Source organism: Parus major, chromosome 1 (assembly GCF_001522545.3).
Source record: "Parus major isolate Abel chromosome 1, Parus_major1.1, whole genome shotgun sequence".
Lineage (NCBI taxonomy): Eukaryota > Metazoa > Chordata > Aves > Passeriformes > Paridae > Parus > Parus major.
The window spans coordinates 84,566,332-84,591,953 of record NC_031768.1 but is presented as its reverse complement, the minus strand read 5'-3'; the positions used below and the strand labels follow the sequence as shown (position 1 = coordinate 84,591,953).

The 25,622-nt window shown below is 37.9% G+C and overlaps 1 protein-coding gene across 7 annotated transcripts in view; it reads right to left on the bottom strand.

Moving 5' to 3' along the window:
* The window catches only part of RSF1 (remodeling and spacing factor 1), a 63,390-nt gene that overhangs the window by 14,960 nt on the left and 22,808 nt on the right, over positions 1-25,622 (bottom strand). For 4 of the 7 annotated variants that reach the window (XM_015618319.3, XM_033516530.1, XM_015618274.3 and 1 more), the window contains exons 2-10: positions 23,246-23,337; positions 18,814-18,906; positions 17,999-18,204; positions 15,827-16,047; positions 10,366-12,095; positions 7,779-7,976; positions 6,444-6,548; positions 5,034-5,113; positions 384-438 (exon numbers count right to left, since the gene is read on the bottom strand). In XM_015618319.3, coding sequence (XP_015473805.1) covers positions 384-438; positions 5,034-5,113; positions 6,444-6,548; positions 7,779-7,976; positions 10,366-12,095; positions 15,827-16,047; positions 17,999-18,204; positions 18,814-18,906; positions 23,246-23,337 — 2,780 coding nt within the window. Of the gene's footprint in view, positions 1-383; positions 439-5,033; positions 5,114-6,443; positions 6,549-7,778; positions 7,977-10,365; positions 12,096-15,826; positions 16,048-17,998; positions 18,205-18,813; positions 18,907-21,827; positions 21,916-21,948; positions 22,147-23,245; positions 23,338-25,622 lie in introns of those variants that run through there. The other 3 variants (XM_015618300.3, XM_015618311.3, XM_015618283.3) reach the window with 3 other exon arrangements.

Below are 25,622 nucleotides of genomic sequence, written 5' to 3'. Positions count from 1 at the left end.
TGTAACAATTACCTCAGACCTAAATAACTGCACAGCAAACACCAGAGTCAAATAACTGATTCCCACCTCTATAAACTACTGAGTACTTATTGAGCACTCACCTCAAAACTCAACTGTAATGGGCAGGGAGGAAGTCCTGCAATCCCTCACTGGGAGAGGACTCTGTGTGGCATCAGGTGGCTCTAATAAACACCATAAAGCTCCCTTGGTTTCTCTGCTATAGTCAGTCTAAAATGAAGGGTCTAGAATTATTTCTGATCTGCATATAGATGGATTTTTCTTTCCAAGATGCTATTAGCACCTCTGGCACAGTACTGAGAGACTTCTTCCCTGAGAAGTTTGGAAAAATAAACAATAATAACACATAGACACCACTAGCTTACCTGAGGTGGAATGATGTTCTCAATACTGATACCCACGTACACCAATCGCTCTTTTCTTGAGGAGAGAAAGAAAATTAAAATAAGATTGCAAAAAGTCTGCAGATACCTAAATTAATGCTGTAATTAGCACCATCTGAAGATCTTACTATATCACTAGGCAGAAACATCCCAAGAGGAAGTTCCAAGTGAAAAGTTATTGAAGTTGGGATTCTGTGCTAATTCTTATGTGATTACATTTCCTGCATGTATAATGTAACAGCTTTCCAAAGAGTTCTGACAATCAACAGTACTTGAAGATTGTGGGCACCACAGAAATCACTGAATTTGGGGTTTATAAAGCAAGTAAAAACTGACCAAAAAACATTAATGCTGTGATGAAGATTACGTTGTCAGATCTGTAACTAGCACCAATTGTGAAGGTGATGAAAGATAAAATGGGAATTCAGAACCACACTCAACTGGAAAAAATATGTAAAGATACAATGCAATCTAAAATGGATAAATGCCAGATATGAGACCCAAGCAGGAAGAACAAACTCTAGAAACACCAGGGGACAAATAACTGCCTACAGAGCAATTCTTTGCCAGAGAAGAACAGCCTGAGCAAAGACCAGCAGAATCAAACTGCTGCACAAGAACTACAATGACAGATGGATGTGCAAATAGGACAACAGCCGACAGGACACCTGAAGGACACCTGCCATGGCAGTCAGTCATGTTCATAGCTGGCTGGAGCACCTAGAAACATCTGGGCCCTACACATTCTCCAAGAAACATGTGATCCAGCTGAAGAGTTCTGACCTAGACAGTGGGAGTTACTGGAGTGTGGCAGACATGTCCTTTAGAGAAGGATTGAAAAAATAGGATGGATCAGTGTAGAGAACACTTGTCCAAAGATGGGAGAGAGGGAAGTACTCAAATACAGGACAGACTCTTGTAAGGAGAAGTAGGCTGTCCTCCTTGTCCACAGTGTGTTACAGGATTAAATCTATGGAAGCAAAATTCAGTTTACTTTGCTTTTCTCAACACAGACATTCTGCATCATATGAATTGCCTCAGGGACAACTCTGGCTCCGGAAGGACACAAGTCTTCTCTAAGTACTGTTGTATCTGCCAGTCTCAACTAGACATGGATTTCCTTACACTTCACAAACATGCTGACCTTCATGGTGCTGGACTGACGTTTCAAAAAAGCAGTCTCTGAGAAAGAATAGCCAAGTACCAACGCAGACTAGGGTGGGTAACCAAATTCCCATCACCATAGGTCCCTACTAGCCATTTTCTAGGAAAACAAGGGGTAATTTAAAGAAATTAAGAGCACAATGAAAGTTGGTGGCATTTACAGTCTGGAAAGACTCTGGATTTTTGCACTGAAGTGTCTCAACCAACCAGAATCAGACTGTTGAAGTTACAGGGAGTGCTTGTACGAGTCTGTCGTACTACACTTGAGTTGCAACAGGACACATCATGCATATAGCTGCAAAAATGCCCAAGACATATATTAATTTTAGATATGTTTACTTCACTGTGTTATGTTTTGCAAGTAGAAGCATTGATGTGTAAAAATTTTGTTTCCAATACTTCCATTAAGTTCTAAAGAATCTACGTCTATTTTGAAGATCTTCTGAGTAGCCTTCTGCACTTTCTAGCATAATATTCATAAATAAAATGAACAAGCACTGTTCCTAAAGTAATACTTACAAAGAGTAAAAATGGATTTTATGTTTACAGCTAAAAAGGCCAGGGACTTCAAAAACTTGGTATCATTATGCCTATGTATCCTAATGTAAGCATTCCTAAGTGACAGATGAAAAGAAATCTTCATCCAACTGGGTACCATTAGGTTGGTAGGATGAGAAGGAAGGATGCTATGCATAATCACTATGCTCTTGAAAAGAATAATTAAAATAACATTTTAAAGCAAGGAATACAATTACTGAAATGAGAAAGGAACTAGAAATGCAAACATTTTAGTATTCAGCAAGTGTCTTTGATGATTTACTCAACTTCTCATTTCTTGTAATGCAAAACATCAAGAGACAGGAGATCAGAAAAATTCATCTGTTTTTAAACACGATCAGCAAGGTTTTCCAGTTCTCTTGTTCTTCTCCCTGGCTTGAGTATACACTGCTGAACAAATCAGCAAATGGAACAAGACAATCCTGCTGAGGTCAAAGTCTTGAAATGAAATACAAAATGATATCAAATGAATTCCTTATTCCTTGTGGCAGACAGGAGCTCAAGACTTTAGCCAAGAGTTTAAACATTTGAACCAAGACATCTCCAAAGGCAGCACTGTCTGGTTATAACATCTTCCTAGGCAAATTAAACAAAGCATGTTATCTCAATTACAAGGCAACAAAAGCTGTTACAGGGAAATCATAAAAGTGTGTATAAAAGCACGTACTCCACCTGGTTTGGCCTGTGAGAATTTGACAAGTAGCTCCTAGAGAGATATTCCATCAAGAAGTCTCAGAGTATCTAACATGGATTAAAAGGGAGATCCTAAAAGGCTCTATTGTCCACTCCATCCAGCTGGTGGTAGGACACAATTATAGAATTTAGGCTGTACATGAGAAAGCTAAAATTCAGGTTGCTGTGGTAGCACCTTCAACTGATGAACAGAAAAAGGGGGGGGAGGGGAAGATATTATTTCATCCATGTATTTGTAAGTAACGGGAAACCTGAAGGATTCATTTTAAAAAACCAGTGAAATAACAGTTTGGGGATGCGCAAGCACACGGCTGAGCAGCTGAATCAGCCTCAGATTCCTGAGAGATGGAAAGAGCACAACATCATCACCACTTCAAAGAGCATGACAGCACCACTGGTTCAAAGAACCTACTAGGCAGACAGATACATAATGACAGAGTTGGATTTCTTCTCTTTGCCAAAAAGACAGACACCAACCACATGTTTCCAGAAACACTGCATTCAAGTATGCCTGTGTCCCAAGCAACCAACCTGCTTTAACTTATACACCAAGCTGTAATAACAACCATCATTTCCTCTGGCATTATGATTCTTCAGTCTTTTTACCTTATTATTTGCTACAATATAGCATTAAGTTGGAAGACTTCAACATTCAACTAACTGCATTATGAAGTCTATTATAACTCAAGCTTATTTCTAAGGAAAAAAAATAGAAACTAACTAAATAAAAAGCTCAATTTTATGACATACAATATAAAACATTAGGTTCAATTGGTATGAGGATCAAATTGCAAAACAGTTATTAAACATCTGTTTCAGACACTGAAAACTGTGATGATATCAACCGTATTTTCTCCTGCTGCTCTCAGAAGATTGTGTTTTTATCCAACACTGGTGATTTCAAGAAAGCAAGACAGACTGGCAAAACTTTGCATTCCATGTAATGTTTGCCAGCAGAATATTTAACAAAGTAAGTCCAAAAATACTGTTCACTAGTAATGAGCACTCCCACCATAAAGCAAAGCAGCAGAGTTCCTGTGTGTCCCATACTCCTGCACAGATGGAGACTGTGTGTATATGCTGAGTTCACTCATAAAAACAGCTGATAGTTTCATTTCCACAACTACAAATTCAGCAGAATTGGCAATGGATAATTTCACCAGAGTATGATCTAGACACACTCTGAGCAGAAGTAGTGACATCAGGAACAGTTGGTCCTTGAGCTGTCATTATCATTGCTGTTGCAATAATAACAAACAGATTTGAAGAAAGCTGAAAGCAGACACAGACTGTGCTCCCATCTTCCCAGCTCACTAAGTCTCATATAATACTACAGTCCCTGCCACAAATACAAGCCTGCACAATTACTTTCTTTAAAAGAGTCTCACCTTCTGGTGAAATTTGCCTTTTAAGGAAAAATTCATGCAAAGTTTTGTTTAATAATACATACAGATGTTATTAAATTCTGCAAAGTATTCAATATATGTCCTAAAAGGTATAAATTATGCAGACTGTGTTTCATGTCCCTCATTTCCAGGTCTGAAAACTGCCAATAGAATGTTCCAACTGTTATGGCTGCTGTTCCTAATGTTTGCATTTAGCCTTTGGTAATGGCAGGAGTGGACAGTCGGTGAGAGCAGGGTGGTAATAATGCCAAGATTGTGGGTTCAATCCCTGCACGGGCTATTCACTGATGAGTTGAACTCAATGATCCTTGTGGGTCCCTTCCAACTCGGTGATTCTGTGAAATTTCACCCACCCACTGCCCTACTGCAATTGCTGCATAATCTTGTACATTAGGCAGAGTTTAACGAAATCTAAAGCAACAACTCTCAAATCCCACAATAATCTGGATGACTTTTGGAGCAAAGTCAAGACTTGAACTTGCTTACAGCATGAACTCTACACAACTGACAAGTCAGCTGAACCAGTACTGGAAACCCTTTAACTATTGGTATAAGAAAGTCAAACTTATGTTCAGGCACTTTAACTAAAGTTTAGTACAAATGTATTTGCTTCTCTTTTCTAATTATTGTACTTTTTCTCCCTTCTTGCAAGCTGTTCCAGCACTGAGCCAGCAATAATCAGTGGCAACTAAAAATTTGTCTTAGCAATTCCCAGTCTCATCACTGCTTTTCTCCCCAATTATTTTAATGCTTGCCCAATTATTACCACCCCCTGCACAGCACTTCTATCAGTGCATCCAAACAACAGTACCTGCGTTCTGCACGCTCCTTCTTTTTTAAGACAACATCCAGATCTTGTAATTGTTCCTCTAATTTCTCACAGAGTAATTTCTAAAGGAAGGAAACACAGTATTAGTTTATTTCATGACCAGCTATTTTCACATTGAACTAATGTTCACACTCTTCATTCCCTCAGTCTGTATCTGGAAGAAGCCTTGCTACACTGGAGGCTCCTCTTCAATGAACAAGGCTTTACAATAAAGCCTGTCTTTTTAAAACATGAGCTCCACCATCAAGTCAAGGTTGGATGAGACTTTGAGCAATCTGGTCTAGTGGAAGGTGCCCCTGCCCATGGCAGAGGTTGGAACCAGATGAGTTCAGTGGACACTGCAGCAAAAAGCAGAGATACACTTTAGGATCATTTTCTTACCAAATACTCAAGGAGGTGTATACAAAAATTACTTTTAATGGATAAATTGTGCCTTAGAGTCCATGTTAATGCCCTCCTTACACTATTTCCAAGGATGCTCTTCACTCTTTTACACATCACTTTACATACTGAAGACTACTTCAACAGCAACAGAACAAGGATATGCTATAAGTGTAAAGAAAACATTCTTACATATTCAAAATCATCACTACTAAAAACATTCCTCAGAAGACAACTAAAAATCAACACCAAATAGAGTTATCTCACATCAAGACCAATGTCACTAGCTTACTGTCAGGCAACAGTCCTTTTGGCACAGAATTTCTCTAAAACCAAGGAAGGGAGTTGGGATTAGGCAGATTACTCTAAAAATGTGAATAAATTGTTTCCCTTTAATTTAACAAGAGCAGCATCACCCACTTTCTGCTTATACTCCCAAGTACCAACCCCGCTTCTAACCTTGGAATAAGGATTCATACTGGTCTATTACTTGACTAGAACAACCCTGGCTTTCCCAGCAGAGACAAACTATACCCTGAGATTCATAAGCAGCCTTCTCTAACCAGCTTCTGAGGAATTGTCTCTGAAGAAGGAATAGCACTTCAGAAATAGCTGTTTGCTCTGGCCACTGACCCATCCCTTGTTGCCTACTGCTTCTGCCTTCTGGATGATAAATGTTTCTTTTGGGAAAAATTAAGACATTTTATCTTTAATACTATACTAGTCCTGTGATTTAATCAGAGATGGGACATAATCAGTGTGACTGGAGATTCCCATCTAAAAATCAGCAACATACAGTTACTCATCACTAGCAGAACAAAGAAAGAGAAAACCACGTCACAAACTCAGTTTTACTAATGGACGGGAGGGAAGATCAGCAGTCCTCCCATTCATCCCAGTCCATTTGCTAACCGACCAAAGAGATAAAGAAAGGACTTGTTAAAGTCCCAGCCAATCTCCACAACCACAAGGAAAGCTGCAAAGAAGACTGAAGTCACACAGGAACCGTACATGCTGGCAAGGCGGGCAGAACCACTCTCCATCAGGGATGATCATCAGCGGAGGGCGAAGGCAGGCTGTGTGGTAGCCGCTGTCACAAGAGTCACACAACAAAATCTGTGCAAACAAAACATGTCATGAGTATTTTTTGGCATTCACATGTAACAAGCTCCAGAACTATTTCTGCAGGCAAGGCAGAAGTGTTTGGACTGTGCCAAAAAAGAAAGAGGAAAAAGAGGGAAAAAAATAAAAAATAAAAAAATAAAGCCCTGTACTACTTACCCTGTACCACACTTCCAGGGCCAAGGGTGGTTTTTATGGAGAAGTTTATTTATGACCGTTTTCCATGCTAACACCAGATTTCCTCTTACTGTATCTTCTCAGTACTTAGTAGTACTGGCCTATGTAGATAGACTATGTACCTTTAGTGTAAAATACGGTAATGCTTTCCAGATCCTAGACAAGTGGAAAACTCCATCTGGACAAGACATGATATTACCTGTTTCCCCTGTGCTATCTTATGCAGGAAACCTGGCCTTTTTCCTCAGTCTGGATAATTTTATGACCTGGGCAGCAGGAACGAAGTCTTGCAGGCTTGCAGGGCATCCACAACTAGGCAACTACTAGAAGTTCATACCTAGTTGGGAAAATTTGAGATATCCCTTTCCATAAAACTTGAGAACAAAGCTAGCATAAGCTCTGTGTGTATCTACTTAAATATTTATCTCTAACATCCTAAAGGTCAAATTTTCTCTCAGCTATGCCAGGATATCTGTGAAACACCCAAGACTGGGCTTGTTTTCTGGATTCGTATCAGGACTGCACATGATGATCTCTCAGACAAACAGATGAATTCATGATGGTATCTACCACAAATAAACGAGAATCATGAGATATAGCAAAATCTTGTTGTGCTCTGTTTGGGATTTCACTGTACTCAGTCCTCAGGGTGAGATGCAGCTACTAATGATGACTATGCAGCTATGTGGCTATGCCCTTGATGCCTTGGAAAGTAGACATCACACTGCTGGGGTTCTTTCTAATGTTGCTTCCTCTGTGTTCACTGCAACTGCAAGCACACCCTCAAAGCCTCACCCAGACTGATTTTTCAAAGGGCTATGGTGTGTTACACCTTTTAAAAGATGCTATTTTGTTTTGGCAAACAGGAAAAATAACTTCCGTCCCTCCTTACTGAAGGTAACTCATCTACTCCTGAGTTCAACACCTAAAACCTAGATACTCTCCTACAGATGGTCACCCTGAAGGATGATGTGCCTACAGACACCATCAAAGCCAATCCACCAAATCTGACACAACAACCCACAGAATCTTTTCCCAAAAACCTACCAGCTCAGGATGATTGGGAAGGCCACACTTCTTGCAGGGCTCATCGTCATCAGCAGGTGGAGCTTCTTCTTCTTCCTCTTCCTCCTCTTCTTCCTCCTCCTCAGAGTTTTTTTCACTCTCAGAGTCCTCAGTCTCTTCATTACTTGAGTATTTCCACCTGCCACGTGTCCGTGTACCCGTCCACCGAACTTTGCTTCTCTGTGAGACACCATTTCAAAGAAAAAACACAAAGGAAGCCCACAAAGTTTCTTCCCAGATCTTAAAAAAATATTTGTCTCCAGAGTGAAGTGATTCATTTCAGTCAGAACAGCTGCAGTAAATTTACAGCAGAGCATTTGAATGAATATATTGTCTTTCCAAGATCCTTAAAATGCAACCAGATAAAAGGAAAAAAATTGCATCTATGTGCATAAAGAAATTTTCAAGTAAGATTTAAAAGTAGAAAGGTAAATTTTTCTACTCATCCCCTTTTTCTATTTTAACAAAGCCAACTGAACATGGTAAATTCCACACTTAAATCTTCTGACTTTTTCATGAAAACTTGCTTCGACCCAAAGAGAATCTTATTTTCTCCCACCTGTTCCCCAACAAGGTTATGCATATTATTTTACTTTAGAAAAAGTGTTTGTTTTTGAAATAAGAGCACTGCACCTTTTAAGAGCATAACTTCTATCTAGGTCTTCTTTCACATTTATCCTTTTTCATTATTTTTTCTTACATGAAACATAATTCAGTTGGTGCTTCTTTTCTGCTTATCGAAGGGGCATCTACCCCCTTTTATCATATACCATATAATGACTGAAAATATTTTGAATATATGTATTACCACATTTTGAATGAAAAACAGATTTCAATTAAAATTCAGAAGACCGAATTATTTAAACTACTTTGTGCAAATAATATATTTTAGATTTAAAGCAACATGTCAAACTGAAAAAACTTTTATTCCCATTGACCAACTTGTTTCTCACACCTCACAACTTATTGAGAGAGTTGTCATTCTCTCACAACTTATTACCCCCTCCCCACAGACACTGAAAATGGAAAGTAACTTTTCCAGCTTTTTCAACTCAAAACATTTTTTGAATTTTGACTAAATGATTCACAGACCTGAATAAGTTGATTAAACTAAAATGCACAAAATTTCTCATGCAGGATGGACTCGTACCAAGGCAGTATTTGTCATATTGGCAAAATTTTGTTTCGTGTCTTTAATATTCATTTCTACCTGTTTAGAGATTTTACTCTTCCCTAAGCTTTAGTAGCAAAGGTACTTCAAATCCATGATAGTCTAAGTTTAGGCTACGGATTCATCATAGAGCATCACAATTTTTAAATCAGGTTTTTCTAAGACCCATCTTTAGAAAGAAAAGAAACCCCAAGATATAAAGTAAGCTATTAAAGATCCTGGTATTCTTCATCCTGTTTAAATGATAGAAGCTTAACAGCCTCAAACTTCTTCCTCCATCATAATTATTTTAAAATCTCTCTAGAAAAGTAAACATCTTTAGATGTCTTGATCCTTCACAAATAGAGATCAAGTTAAAACAGTTAAAACACCTGCAGCAATAGTACTTCAAAATTCTAATGACTTTAGGATTTATAATCACTCTTACTTTCACATGTTTTCTTTTTTAATTAAAATCTTTAAATTATTTTTTTTTTTCATTTCTCCATGCATGTGACAGAATTTTTCAGTATAGCTGTTACCACTCACTTAAAAATCAACTGTTTGTTCATTTCATTAAGATTATCCAAGATAGTAATACGTGAAAGAAACTTGTTAAATGAGTGAATATGTTGTAGTGGAAAATTAATAGGATTTTACAAGTTGATATAAAAAGTGCACTTAAAAATACAAACTCATTATTCCTCTTTGTTTTGTGCTGCTTATCCAGAGAAAACAGAAGATAAATGAATAAAGGGTTATTTATACACAGTCTCAGAAAAACACCATATAAATGCATGTTTAATTTTCTGTGATATATTTACCTCATTTACTTTTAAAGATCTATTCTGCATAAGCAAAAGTTAATATTAAAAAAAAACATCTGTACCCACATTAAAATATGTATCACATATGTGAGAAAAGCTAAATTATATCATGAATTCACCACAACCATACCTTTAGCTTCACTTAGAAAGAGAAGTCATAATATTTTTATTCTTCCCCATTTGTTAGTTCCTTTTAAGCTTATGATCACTCTGACCAACCAGACACCAATAAGTATCCATCTAGTAAATCCAGAGGGGTTACAAGTCTCTATTCAGCCACACAGTCAAAAAGAATCACATCTGATCATGCCATTTTTTAGAAAAATTCACTCAGGTTGATTTGGTCTACTTTGGTTGGTTTAAGTGACAGATTTTATAAACTGTCAAAGTTTATAAAAAGTCAACAGATATTAGCACTCTCCCAGGGGGTGTTTTTAAATTGGTTGAGTCCACTAACTGGATTGGAAAGTTAGTTTCTTGCAAAAGGAAAAGACCAAAGGAACATAATCCTCAGTATTCCTATGTAAGAATATTCTCCTTATAGATAAGATTGGGGGTTTTGATTACTTCCAAGTAATAAAACTGCATTTACCTTGTTAACTTTAGAATTTGTCTCCTTCTCCTGCTTTTTTGCATCTTCTTTTCGTTCTGGTTTTTGTGCTGCTGCAGGTTTCTCCTCTTCCTCTTCAGGTCGCTTCTTCTCAGGCTTCTGATCCCGAGTCTCCACAACTTTCGGAGTAGGCTTGGATATTCTTGGCGAGCGCCTTAATGTGCGGCCAATGCTGACCTCTTCTGGCGGTGTTTCTGTCTTTCTCTTCCGACTAGAGATCCTGATTGTTAATTTAATTCCTTCTTTTTGTCTTTCAGAAGTTATTTCTTTATTCTCTGTTGCACAGGTTTCTTCTTCAGAAACTAGCTTATATTTAAATTTGCTTTTAGGTACTGGAGATTCCTTTTTACTCTCTGAGGAGTCCTCTAGATTCGATGCATGGGCATCATCTAATCTATCTGGCTCTGTTTTGGCAGCTTCTGGTTCTTCCTCTTGTTTTTCAGGGCTGGATTTTTCTTCTGCTTTGCTCTCCTCAGGTAGAGCCATTTTACTATCAGAGTCCTCCTTTTCCAAAACAGGTTTCTCTACTGTAACAGGTGAAGTGGATGCAGGAGGTATCTCAGCAGCTTCTGGAAAGTCATTTTTCTCCTCAGGCTCATCTTTACTTTTCAAAGTCTCTTCTTCAGCCAGTGCAAGCTTAGGCAGTTCTGCAGGAGCAGATGAATTTGGGGACATCTCTAGCTTCTCTGAACATTCTTTGGGTGATGGCAGGCTGTCGTTTTTGAGATCAGTGGCTTGTTTCTCTGCAGTTGTTTTGGCACAGTCTTCAGGTTTTGAAGACTCTTCTGCTACTGTCTCAGTAGTTGTGCTGTCAAGGGACTCTTTTTCCACAGGACTAGATTCCTCCTTTGAAGGCACTTTCTGATTAGAAACCTCAGAGACCACAGTCCCGATCTCTTTCAGGACAGTTACTGCATTTTTCTCAATCTCACATGTTTTTATAATTTTACTAACAGAATTTAGGGAGTCTGATACTTTTTCCCCGCTTTTTCCATTTTTCTCTTTTAATAAGGGGCTGTCTTCCATAGCACTAGCAGAGTGTTCTGACTTACTATTTTGTATGACACTCGGGGTTACTTTTTCACAGCTAACCTCTCCATTTACTAGAACTTTCCCATCAGGGCACAGAGCAGTAATGGTAGGGACTCTCTTAAAAGCTTCTTCTTCTGGTTTCCCTTCTTCCTTCAAGACATCCTTTGTTGGAGTAACACATTTACACATGGGCCCTTTTATTGGACTATCATAGTCATCTGTCAGTTTGATCTCCCGCTTTTTAAGTGGTATTTTTGCCTGCTGGTCATTTTTAAGTTTTTCACTTTCTTCCACAGATTTCTCCACAATTTCTTGAGGAGTTTTGACATTAACACAAAATTCTAGCCTCTCTGGCTCATGAACTGCTATTTTGTCCATACAGCTTTTTACTTCTTTTAGGTCTTTGGGTTCCGTTTTGTTTTCCTTCACCTCTACTTTAACAGGCTTGACATTTTCCTTAAAGGAGTCACTTTCTTCCTTGACAGTTTGCTTTTCTTCATTGTGTTCTGAAGGTTTCTCTAATTTCACTATCACTGGCAATTTTATAATTTCTTTTTCTTCCACTTTCTCAATTTTTAGTGCATTTTCGTCTTCTTTGACCACAGGAGGAAGAAGGCTTTCTGATTCCACTGACTGTTCCTCTACCTCCTCTTTTTCTTCTTTGATTTTCAATTGATTTTCTGTTGGCAGAGAAAAACAGCTATAAAACAACCTACAGGATTATAAAGAACTTCATCAATACAGAGGCATACCTAAAAAACCCAATAGTCCAAATCTTGCACAAAGGACTCTTCTCTCACTGAATTAGTAGAAATCTGGCTTGTCTAACACTGTCATTAAATAAGTAGGCTGATAATTTTTAGCTATAGAACCACTGTTCAGTCTAGTTATATACTAAGATAAACCTAAATTTCAGAAGCTAAGAGCAGAACTGTAGGTTTATGCTTCTTTCAACACACATCTCAGTCCCCTCTTCAGTATTACCACAATACTTCCAGAAGATATATAAAACCTAGGCAGAGGCATGAAATCTCTAGCGACTCGAGTCGCTAGACTATTTCAGAAAACAGAACATGGTGTAAGATTCCATGGCCTTCAAGAGAAACTGCTCAGAGAAATGAGTCCCTTGTTTGTACATGTTTTTATTTCAAGATATACTTAGCTATTGTAACAGTTCAGAGAACAGACATTCAGCATTATGGTTTACGGCAAAATTCATCCAGGTTCTCTGGGTAATGACTAGATCTCGTACATGCAGACAACATTCTATACTCAATTCATCTGCTGTTTTTAAAATAAGCAATGAATAGTAGTATATCCCAGGAAACCTACAGAGCTTAAAGAATCAGAAGAATTTCACTTTGCTAACTCAGTTTTAGATCGCTAGGGCTTGAAGTACAGTCCTAGCATTTAGAATAAACCATACAGCTATTTTGTCACTATGCACTTCAGCTTGTTATTTATTTTTACCACAGCCTCTTGAGACTTCAGGGTTTTGTATTTTACCAACCATTTTAGCCAGAAATAGAACTAATTAGAAAAAGCAAATACAATAGCACTGTATATACCAGAACAGCAGCTCCTGCCACCTGGAAGATGCTTTTGCAAGTGTGCAACAACTGCAAACAAAAAGATTTTACTTTTTTCCTTGTACTTCACTCCTCTCCAACTGAGCTAGTGTAATTTTTTTGCATGATGACAGCTTCTGAAAGTGGTTAAAAATATACAGGGGAAATGTCGTGACAGCTAGCAATTACATCAAAGAAATTAAGTGTTTTAGAATAGTGAGAAGGAATTCACAGATCTTGTATTTTCAAATACAAGGCATGTATTCATATAAATCTCAGGATCAGTACAGTAAAGATGCATCTCTAAGGCTCCAGAAGTGGTAAGCTGCTTTAGAGGAGCGCATTTTGAAGGCTCGTGGCTGGCCTTTCCCCCTTCATAGAAGCGACTCTACTCAGACCCCCTGTAAGTGCCTCTGCAAAGATACCTGTCTGTAACAGTGAGAATGAGGTATTTTCTCTGTGTCCATATTCTTCTACTTTCCCTTTATTTCTGTCTGTCTCAACTTTGTTCAGCCATTTCTTCCCATCACCTACTGCTTTCTCCCAAAATTCATTAAGGACCACCAGAATCCCAAAACCTCACCATACCAAAAATCAGCAGATGTTCTATAGTTCAACTCCCTGAACCAATCACAAAAAATTTCACATATACACATAATGACTTGGTGAATGCACAAGCTCTCCTAACACTACTAGAGTCAATCAGTCAGGCCAGTAAACATGTAATTATTGGGTTAGGTTACCAGGTATTTGCATGTACTAGTTTAATGATATGTGAACAACTGTCAAAGCCAGGAAGTGTCAGGGCTTCCAGCATATTTTCCCTAGATCTTAGTAGGGTTTTCAGTGCAATCCCTGGACTACAAGGAGGAAATGCTACAGTTTCTCAACTGAAAGGCTCTAAGGAATGTTCTTAGAACACACTGACAGCACTCAAATCACTGCTAATGTAAATAATTTCATTATTCATTACCTAACACAGGACATGCACTTGTAGGAGTGAGGCTATGAAGATGCTCAGAGGGCTGGAGCACCTCTGCCATGGAGACAGGCTGAGAGATAGGTTGTTCTGCCCAGAGAAGGATCTGGAAAGACCTTATAGCATCTCCCAGTACTTAAGGGAGTTGCCTACAAGACTTTTGACAAGGGCATGGAGTGACAGGACAAAGAGGAAGGACTTTAAGAGAAGGGAGATTGAGATTAGGTATTAGGAAAAAATTCTTCACCATGAGGGTGTGGGGCACATGTTGCCCAGCAAAGCTGTGGCTGCTGCATCCCTGGAAGTGTTCATGGTCAGGCTGGATGGGGCTCTGCACAAACTGATCCAGAGATGTCTCTGCTCATTGAAGGAAGGTTGGACTAGATGGCTTTTAAAGGTCCCTTCCAACCCAAACTATTCTATGATTCTGCAACTACTTCCTAGAGGTGATTTTACACCAATACACAGCCTAATGCAAATACTGAGCCAGGTGAGTGTGCCACAGGATTTGGGGAATTATCTACAGTAGGGACATTTAAAATGCTTTCAAATGGCTGCTCCTGAATTCAATGTAAAGCAAATGAACACCTGAAGAAGAGGTCTCAATTAGATGATTTAAGTTGGCCTGACTGAGATAAAAGCATGATCAGTACATGGAATTAATTCCACAGTATTGGTAACTAAGCAGGTTGTGTTGGCACTTACATGCAGAGTTAAATACTGGAAATGCCTTAGACTGAAAGACAATTCTTCTAGGTTTTGTCACAACTTACTGCCATTTCTACAATCATCTCTTAGTACTTCCACAACAACTACAATTTTATCTAAATATTTATTTATTTCTTCCATTCCACACTGCTTGTTGCAAAGAAGGAGAACAGAAGAGTAATTCCTTCTCTCTGATACTCAAAACCAAGACAAGCCTTGGCTAATTCCACATATCAAATTAACTTCTACACATTTGCAGAAATACCTACTAACACATTGGAATATTTAAATTTTGTTTCTGATTGTAAAAACATTTTCCTATATTTTAACAAAATAGTAGGGGGCCAGGTAGTAAAACTGGGTAAAATTACTTGGGAAACAAGCTTCTAGTTTTTCACGACCTGAAAGAAGACCAGATTCTTAACAAGTCAAATACTTCAGGCTGACTGATACTTAGCAAAACCAATGCAGAAACCAGCAAGTCAGGCAAGTTACTAAATACGTGCAATGACATGATAATAAGGAAGGAAAAAGCTTCTTGGCTTTGATCCTGGAGATCTGCTCCAACCTAAATAATTCTGTGATTTTAATAGCAACAAGATATTAGAAGCAGATAAGGACAGCCTCACTTCTACAATGTTTTAGCATTTTAAATTGCTTTAACTTCAGCTCATGTCTTCTTGAAATATCATGTCAACTGTGAAACATTTGAGAAAATAACCTATATTTTTTTGTTTCTAACTCAAAAGCAAGAATAAACATCACACCCAATACTGTCTTGATTTCAATCATGGCATTGCACAAGCACATTTTTTGCTTTTCCAAATTTTAATGTTGCTAAAACAGGAAAAGTTTGGCAGCAGTTCAATGCCCCACAAAAACATACAATAATGAGCATTTTAAATATTATAAAAAATGTACAGAAAAAAAGTTACTGAGAAAACATTTTTTTGCACAGCTCTCTTCCTATAAATAAATGCTTGACACTAAATATGTACTGAAAAACCTCCAAATATATTCAGAATTTCAAAGTATTCAATATTTACTTGATTTACTTTTTTTAATCCTAATCTAACACGGTAACTTTTTGTGAAGCTAAAAATTCTAACATTGCCACAGCAAAACACTCAAAGTTTGAGAAAAGAAGGCAGAAAACCTTGTGCACCTTCTTCTTCACCCTTTTTGGTGTCCTCTTCACCCTTTTTGGTGTCCTCTTCACCCTTTTTGGTGTCCTCTTCACCCTTTTTGGTGTCCTCATCTTCTATGCTTGGACTTTCACGTGATGAATTCTCCTGCTGAGAATTGTTGTTTTTCAACAGAGCAGGATCAATTTGTGCTTTCAAGAGCTCAAGGGTCTCGGCAAGCTCATTGCGGTTTCTAGAGGAGAAAAACACTGTCTGATAAGCACTTATTTACCCCAAAGGGATTCATAAAGAATAAACAAACATTATCTGCTTAAATTAATTACTCTGAAAACATTAGAGTTATACAGTGAAAACATAAGCACAGTGAAATGCTTGTCCCACAAGTGGCTGCATCTTTGCAGTCAGAAAGCTTTCAATTTATCCATACCAAAATAAAATTATGCTTTTGGAAGGACCTTATCTACTTACCTATATTAATTCCTGCTGGGTCTGGATCCAAGCTGCTACTATTATTCTGTTATTTACAATCCTCTTGTTAGCCATCACTGATTATTCTTTGTTATTTCTTTTTTTCTCTCAGCAGAGAACAAGCTACTGCTCTCTGCTCATGCACCAAAGAAGCAACCATATCATTTGAGTGAAATTTGCAAAAGCAAACAACAAATTAATTTAGGTACTTTTTGCAAGTGCTTATCCTAAACACATGCAACAAACAACACCAGGTTTCTAGAGAACTCCATCAACTCAAGTTATGACAGCAAAAAATGCTGGTGCACATCTGTATGAACATGAATCTCAGTGCTGTGTAACTCCTTATTTAAATTGCACATCCAACTATAAAAAAAAAAACCACCTTAATTTATAAAGAATTTGAGCCATGATTGAACAGTCATTGCTTTCTTAATGGATTAGAATAATAAGGCTCTCACATCTCTTTTTCAAAGTCAATGTTCAGCAATTTGTTTTCCCCAGGTTTACAGAAAGAAAGAAAGCCTGGAACAATCCCAGTATGTGGAGTTTCATGGGCTTTAAAACCATTTCAGGTTTCTTAATGTATTAATGTGGTTTTTTGCTGTGAGTGTGGAGTGTTAGAACCTTCCCAGCAGACACCTGGTTTCTTCTTCTTTTGCCAATGAATTTTGGAGTCTATAATGCATGGAAGAGGTGGATGATGCACGGATCTGCTCTTGATCTGTTTGTTTGGATACATTTCCTTTATTCCCCCACAACAGCTGTCTACACGTAACTCACAGTAATGCTTATCATTTTAAGGCTCATTGATAGTGGTTTAAATGCTTTTGTACGACTCCCTCAGTTACTGAAGTCATGGCAATATAAATAACCTGCAGATAGTTTGGGTTGGAAGGGACCTTCAAAGACCATCCAGTTTCAACTTCCCTGCCAAGGGCAGGGACATCTACAAGACCAAGTTGCTCAAAGCCCTTACAAATCTGGCCTTGAACACTTCCTGGAATGGAGCAGACACAGCTTCTCTGAGCAACCTGTGCTGCTGCCTCACCACTCACACAGGATTTCTCTGTAATATCAAATCTAAACTTGCCCCTTATCAGTCTGAAGCCATTCCCCCTTGTCCTGTCACTACATGCCTCTTTAATAAATCACTCTCCCCTCTTCCTGAGTCCCTTTAGGTACAAGAAAGGGCTCTGAATTCTCCCTAGATTCTTTTCTTCTCTTGGCTGGACAATCCCAAGTCTCTCAGCCTGTCTTCATAGAGAGGGGTTCCAGCCCTCTGAGCATCTCCTTGGCCTCCTCTGGATTCCTTCCAACAGGAGTAATTGCAATATAGTTTCCCCAAGAACAAATCTGTCCACTTGTAGCTTTTGTAACAAAGCTGAAGTTAAAGAAGCAAGAGTGTTCCATTTTCTAAGGCATTTAGCTGGCCAGTAAGCAACATGGAGCCATCATCCTCAAGACAGTCTTCTCTTGCTACCCTTTCTATATATTCATCATAGCTTGAACTAGCAGGAAACAAAATGTGATGGTTGCTACCAACAAATCTGTGAGTTATTTCTGTACATGATTTTTCACGAGAACATAGATGTCAATGCAGAAAATCCCACTGGCATGAATCCTACTGTGTGAGAAATGAAGATTTATTGAAATGTATTTCTGAGACTGAATCAAAAATAGCTAAAACCTCCCAAAATAAAAAGAAGGAATACCTAACAATGCACTTCCATGTGGATCCATCCTGGTCATCCTGTTCTTCTATGTACATCCTGACATTATGCTCTTGATCCAGTTGATACCAATACATGAGGCCGTCTTTGTCCCGACCAATGGGCTGCAGACGCATGGCATCAGCATCCTCCTCGTTAATGATATTCTTAAACTTTAGATTGTCATCAAATTGACATTCACAGAGATACTGAAAAAGAAGAAAGACTGGTAAGATATCAAAAATATAAACAGAAATAAGAAAATCAGCTCATTTCATTTCAGTGAGATTTAGAACTTGTTTTTAGGCTGTAGCTATCAGTTTTTTCCAGACCATGTTGTTTTAAAATGAGATACAAGGGTCTGGGTTGGTTCTGGTTTTTTTTAACCTGTTATAGCTTACAAGGTTTATTGTCTATTTGTTTTACACAGTACAAATTATCTCATTCTACAACAAAACCCATACATAACTTGGAACCAACACTAACAATTTTGTCAAGGCCGCAGAAAATGAGTCCCGTTTTACCTTTAGAATTCAGCAAGGTAAAAACACATTTTAAAGCGTGTATTGCACAGGCAAAGAGCTCTTGACAAAACAGTAAGCATGAGACTATTTTCATACAAAATGTGAAAAATATGCAAACAAAGTGTTACATGCAGTTTGGGCCCATCCCACTACAATAAATAATAAATACTACGTCTGTTCCAAGATCAGCTCTATATTTAATATATGCACTTATGGTTCAATCAAGCCAAATTTGCAAGACCTTCAAGTGAGTGAGGAAGCAGTAATTTGGAACCTTAGCTGATGAATGTGTACCTTCAGAATCCCCAGTTTGCATTCAACACTCATTTCTAGGTATCCTTTTTTTTCCATCTCCCAAGCCCAAGTGCTGTTGAATTCTTGACATATCTGTTAAAAATGAAATAAGCAGATTTCTAAGGTTAAGAGAAAAAATTAACTTTACACATTTTTATTACTAGTACCTTATTACAGTAATTAACTACACATGATCTCTTTGGGATTGCAGTCAGAAAGTCTTACAGAAAAACAAAAAGCAAAACTGAAACACGGTTGAATTTTCATGAAGAGGAGATCGTCGAGGTCCTGATCACCACCACATTCTCTGAACATCCTAAATTAGCATGACTCTGGAATGGGAGGGTATTATTGTCTTTGCTGTGCACATACCTCACATTTTTTGATTTCTGTCTATTTAGAATATAAATTCTCTCAAGTAGACACAACTTCCTATTCTATCTCTTTGCAGCACTCAGCAGACAAGTTGCCAGGGTCTCTTGGGGCCCCTTAAGTCCTTCAACTTTATGGCAGATAACAAATGCAACTGTTACTCACTCCACACTGTGGAACTATCATTCTTTACAAAATATCTTGACCTTCAAGCTGCTTGACAAGTATTTTAAAATATTTTAACCACATCAATTCAATACTCAACCACACCAATATGGAGGAAAAGAATCCTATCACCAGAAAAAGCAGCAGTAGAGGAGAAATAGATTGAACCAGCATGAGCAGCAATAATAAAGGTGAAGAAGAAATTCCCTCTCCTCCTAAACAACTCAGACGTGATTAAGACAACTCTCATGAAGAGATAAGCTGCTCATCAATTGAGGACACATGGTGGGATCTCCAGTCAGTGAGGCTATTCCAGTGGAAATATCCATGATGAGGCAAAAGCTGATCATAGCTACACATCCAGTCGGAATTATTTTGAAGTGCCACTGCTCTTCAGTCTGCAAGGCTGGACTCAAGCAAAACAGTGCAGTCTCCCAATCAAGAAATTACTATAAAGCGTAAGACACAGTTAACCAAGCTGCTTAGGAATCTTCCAATCACATCTGAATACAGCTTTCTCTGGAAACAGCAGCAAAAATAATCCTAAATTTCACCCACCAAAAGTACAGGTTAAATGACTCATAATGTACAACTCCACCCGGGCTCAAACCATGCAAAGTGGCTGCTACCCCTCCCCTGTCCCCAAAGCCATACTACCAACCCTCCACTACCCCTAGTACTGACACCATTTCTCAGGTGGCACAAGAGTAAGCCTGCAGTTAGGTCAGCTCAGCCAAACCATAAATCATACTTTGACTTTAAGCTGTGACCTACAGAGAACAGTGACAAGCACTCTGGTCACAAGGGCTCCTGCTGAAGAGCAGGTTTTCCTGCTCTGAGGTTAAGGAATATTACACAGGGACTTCTCTGATGCCAAGCCAAAGCTCACAGCAGGAGACAATCACTGCTCGCTCACAAAATGAGGCTACTCCCCTTTCTCTCTCCTTTTCAACTATGTAATATGAAAAACACTGTGAAACTGTGTATCAAAACCCTTGCTCAGGGCATATGCCAGTTGCTGTTCATTACTTACTCATTAAGTATGAGAGCAATAATAAGAAGCTTCATGTGCTATGAAGTGTGTGACTGTCAAAGCAAAAGCTTTGAGACATCAGAGCTGATGAAGCATCTGTTCAAACTGAAATGACTACATTTTGACAATTAAAAACCAGATAATTGTGCTTTCTCCTGACAAGTACTGTCACAACCCTGAACTACAGAGCTCATTGATCCAGGCTCTGCTGTGAAATCTTAGTCTCTGCCTTCCCAGAGAGGATACTTCACACTGATCACAAAGCTGCTGCTTGCAGGAACTGCTGGCTTTTGCATGCTAAGGTCAGTACCTTTCCACCCTGCAAGAAATGCTAAAACATTTCTCTCAAGTAATTCCAAAGCAGCTATGATGGCATCCAACACTACAACACATTCCAAATGTTCACTTTAAACAAGGAAAACGGGAACATGAAAGAAGTCTCCTTGACAGAGGAGTCTCTTTCATCATGGGACTATAGACACGTGAATTCTAACAATGAGAAATGTGTTCAGAATTACTGAAGTAGTACTGATTTTGGGTTGAAGGTTTCAGATGGACTAGTGCAGAGAAATCTTCTCTGTATAAAAATGTAAGTTACATTTGACAATAGTTGAACAAAACACTTTGTCAGGAGACAGTGCAATGTGACCTCACTACATGCTTCTCAAAATCAGCTAAAGTAGACACTTCCTCTTAATTGCTGGAATGCTTAGGACCAGGCATTTTTTTACCTCAGCCATACATGACCATAAAACATTCTTTGTGCAGAGGAGGAAAGTCAGACTCACAGAGACCTACAGCCATTTTCTTCCATAAAAGACTAGTGCACATGCTGGTGGATCCATCCTGGGTGGTTCACCACCAGAAAAGGGAAGGGAAAGAACTCTCAACTACCATGTTCACTTCCTATCCCAAAATATATCCATCTGTCAAAACACCAGCCACAGTTTAGAGACAATTTTTATGATACTCTTTATATGCACAACAGCCAAGTGAAGCACATTTTATAATTAGTTGGTATATAAACAAAATATAATATATACATGCACACATTTAATATTTATATTTTAATATAAATTTTAAGTATATAATATAAATAATATAAAAATATATTTAATTTTATTATTAAATTAATATTAAGAGCATGCAAGTCTGAATGTCCTCCACTAAAGTTTCTGCCTAAATAAGAATATCTAGAATATATCAAGCCCTGTTTTATCAAAGCAACACATTACTAGTTTCTAACAAAGGAAAAACAGGTCAACTTTGCCTCTTAGAGTGTCATCAATAATATGTGGAACAATACTGTAGGCATCAAGAAAAAATGCCCTCAGTGGTTCCATGTCTTTTCAGTTTTTCCTGGCTTTTGTGGCATTTCCCAATACTCTTCCTTGCTTTTCTAAATTAATCATATTCCTTTGAAATCGGGACAGTATTAGCATACCTTTCTAATTAGTTATATTCAAATTCCTTTGTTCTTCAAGGTTCCTTTGAACCACTGGCCAGAATAAGCTTCAAGTTAGCTCTGGAGACTGTTAAATGAAGTAGAATTTATTAACACTTACTTGGTTTTAACAGGGGTGTGAGGGAGGGTTTCCTTACTGCTTCCCTGAAGAAGAATTTCCAAACTGCTTTGAAGAAGATTTTCCAAACTACTCCCTCAAACTTGTTTTATCGCCCTGTTTTCTGCTTACCACACAACTGGTAAGTGGCTCCAGTGGGGTACATAATACCAAGAGTCAGAGTTGGGTTTTCTCAGTTTGCTGCAATGGTTTTTGGGTTTATTAAGGAATTTAACACAATTCAGTAACCACAGTACTTGGTAATACATAAAGTACACACAAGTTATATAAGTCATTACATTACTATTTTAAAAAATTACCATCAATGCTTTACAATTGGTTAACAGGTAAGAATTAACAAAGGCCCTTTAGCAGGTTATTTCTCAACGCATTCCCAGCCCCAAAAACATCATCATCTTAAAGGGTACACAAACCTCAAGACAAAGTCATACATATGTAGAGCTTATAGACAGCATTTAAGGGGGAGATCTGCTGCTGGATTTGCCAAGTACCATTATTTGCACAGTTGCTATTACCGTGATGCTGTATTTCTATGCAAGATGTGATCACGACTGTACAGACAATAACAATATTACAATTCTGTGGATTAGAAGACACATGAAACATATCCAGAGGGGACATAGTAACCTATTAATTTTGACTATCTATATATTTTCATTTTTTGAAGCAGAGTAAATTATTTAAACTGGAAACTATTTGTATGTAAAGTATCAACAAAGACACAGCTGCAATTAAAATACCAAGACAGAATTATGTAAAACAATGGGATGCTCTATTTTTATTGATGCATAATTATATTTTCATCTTAGCTGTGCCATCCTGAGCATGAAGATATAAATCACTGCAATACTTTCTTTTATTATCAACACATGCTACAAGACCTCTGTATGGTTCCTGTATGAATAGCAGCCAAATCACAGTAATTAAATCATATTTGGACAAGTGACATACAAATGAACTGCCACTGTATAAATCTGTGCTCAATTTAGCCCATTTGCAGGCTTCTAAATCTTCTTTATTTAGGGTCTTAGTACCCAAGAAAGTATATTCCTGCCAATTATGGGGGTGGACACTCTTTCACATGCAGAAGATTGAGGTTATTTTCAGAGACTTTATTCCACAAGCCTAGGCAGCCTGCAAGTTAAGCTGGGATCTGATGCATGCGTGTCAATGCTAGCACAGCCCAAGGCTCCTGTAGCTCATATTAGGGCTTGCTCACACAACTGCCCATCACAACCATATTCCAGCATTGCAGAATAATACAACATGCATATTGTACCTTGATCAAGTATTTTTCCCATCTGTCTGCTGTGACAGACTTCCCAATCTTTCTCATCAGTTTCAAGTGAAGCTCCACCAATTCTTTTGGTACTGCAATATTGAGACAGAGAGAAAGAAAAATACAAAAAGAAGTCATTAAGTCTGATGCAAATATTCTTCAATGCTAAACACTGATAAAACTGAAACACTGTGACAAATTAAGACATTTTAATAAAACAGAGCCTTTAAGCCTGCTGAAGAGCTGCCATGCAACTGAGAAATGGAGAAAGGTTAATTTAATTATGAGTCTTTCTGTTTAGATTTACATTTAGGATAATCATCACCCTTCAATTCAAGGATATAGAAGTCAGTGATAAACCTGTGGAAATTCTGGCAGTGTTAAAACCACAACTGTACAGGAACTACTACAGTCAAACACATACAAAAATAATACTGCATGCATCACACCTGCAGATGCCTCCAGAAACCCCAAAGACATATTCTGCACCATGCCTAGAATATGACTAGATCCAAACTATTTTTTCACCAGGTGCATGGTATGGAAGTAATGCTCCTGAAACTCTGTTTTCACAGACATACCTTTGCCATGCACTTACTCCTGTACTGGAGGGACAGAGGTACAAGATATGGCGCTTGAGGAACAGTTGCCAGAAGTGCTGTGGAGTACAGCTGCACCACTGCTGACACAAAGTTTTCCAACCAAATTTATGTATTTCTTAGTGTACACTCCTCCGAAACAATTTAAGCAGCTTGTCTCAGCTCACAGCTGTGATTTATAAATCAATTTGGCACCACCAAGTGGCAAATTTGCAGAACATTTATTTTATAAGTTAATGAGTATCATAACTTCTAAAAAGTATGTAATTGATAATTATTAATGCAACTCTGAATGCCCAGTGACATCAGCTTTCTCATCTGTAATTTGTTGAGAAAAACGTCAAAAAAAAACTTTTCAAGTATTTTTATTTCTCTACTCTGCATACAATTTTATGTTCTAAAAGCATTTTCAGCACTCCAAGCACACACACATTGAAAGCTTTAAACCCAAAAAATTTTTATTCTCACAATTTATGATTTTTCTGCTTATTTGACACAGGAAAAACAACTCAGACATCAAATATCTTTTTTCTAAACTAGCTATCACTGAGATGTTTGATCTTTTACTCATTTATACATTACTGGTGTGAATATTTTCAATGCCTAATTTGAATTCACCCAACATTTGTCTTTCCATCAAGTGCCTCGATTTTCAGGTGAATACATTGAGTTGCTAAAAAATCAGTTTGACAAAAATGCTTGTATTGTTTCAGAAATAAAGAAATTTTATATGCAAACTCCTTTGATAAATAAATAAATATAAAAAGTACCAGCCTGGTACCCTCAAAGAAACCTCTTTTCAGTGTAGATAATTCATAAGCAACAACTTGTTGTTGGCTGACTTGCCTGACTTGTTCTCTTTCATTCCATTTGCATATAATATTTCCATTACATACTGAAGACACCTAGTACCTCTCCTTGCTTTTCCTGAAAACTGATGATTTTCATGATTTTGGACTAGCATCTATTTTAAAAAGAAAAAGATCAAAGGTCTTAACCCCAATAAGTGCCAAGAAGCTGGCACTAACAAAATTAAGCACAAAACACTTTATACACATGAGCAATTCTATCCATTCTATTCTATCTATGTTAAGTCATACAACTAAACCTCTGCTTGTGTTTTTGTGACAGAACTGAGCCAGAGTATTCAAAATCTTGCTGAATCAAAGCTTTTGTTCAGCATCCTTTTTTGTTTGCTTTTAATCAGACCTCTTTTTATAGGTACATACTGATAGGCATCCTAGTTTAAAGAAGCACAAGTGATTTGTTTCAAATAATCAAATTCCCAGTCGATAAAAAAAAACCCTGCTAGAGCTTTACTGTTGAGAAAAAATTTAAAAATTGGACTAATAGCGTACTCTTGGGTCAGCACATCCTGAGTTGTGTCAGTATCTACAGAAACTTCACTTTTCTCAGTTTCAGCATTTCAGCTCTTGTATTTCCAGGATCTTCAGGATGTATCAATGTGATTACTTTTACAAACTTCACAAAACACATCCATTCTCCCTTTACTACCCTTTCAAGATGCTTTTCATGTATTACACAATATTAATGACTGGATTTCTAGGCTGGCTTTTTGCCTCTTCCTTTCACTGAGAGGAATCCCACAGTAACCTCCTGGTGTAATGAAGGAGGCAGGAGGTTTGGAGAAGAAACTGATGTCTAGTTTGCTCTCTTGGGAGTGTGTGGAGTGCAGCCTGACCACCTATGTGCCCCAACAACCACAGGAGCAGAAGCCTACAGGACTGAGAAACAAACTCTGTATTAAATCCAAAGTA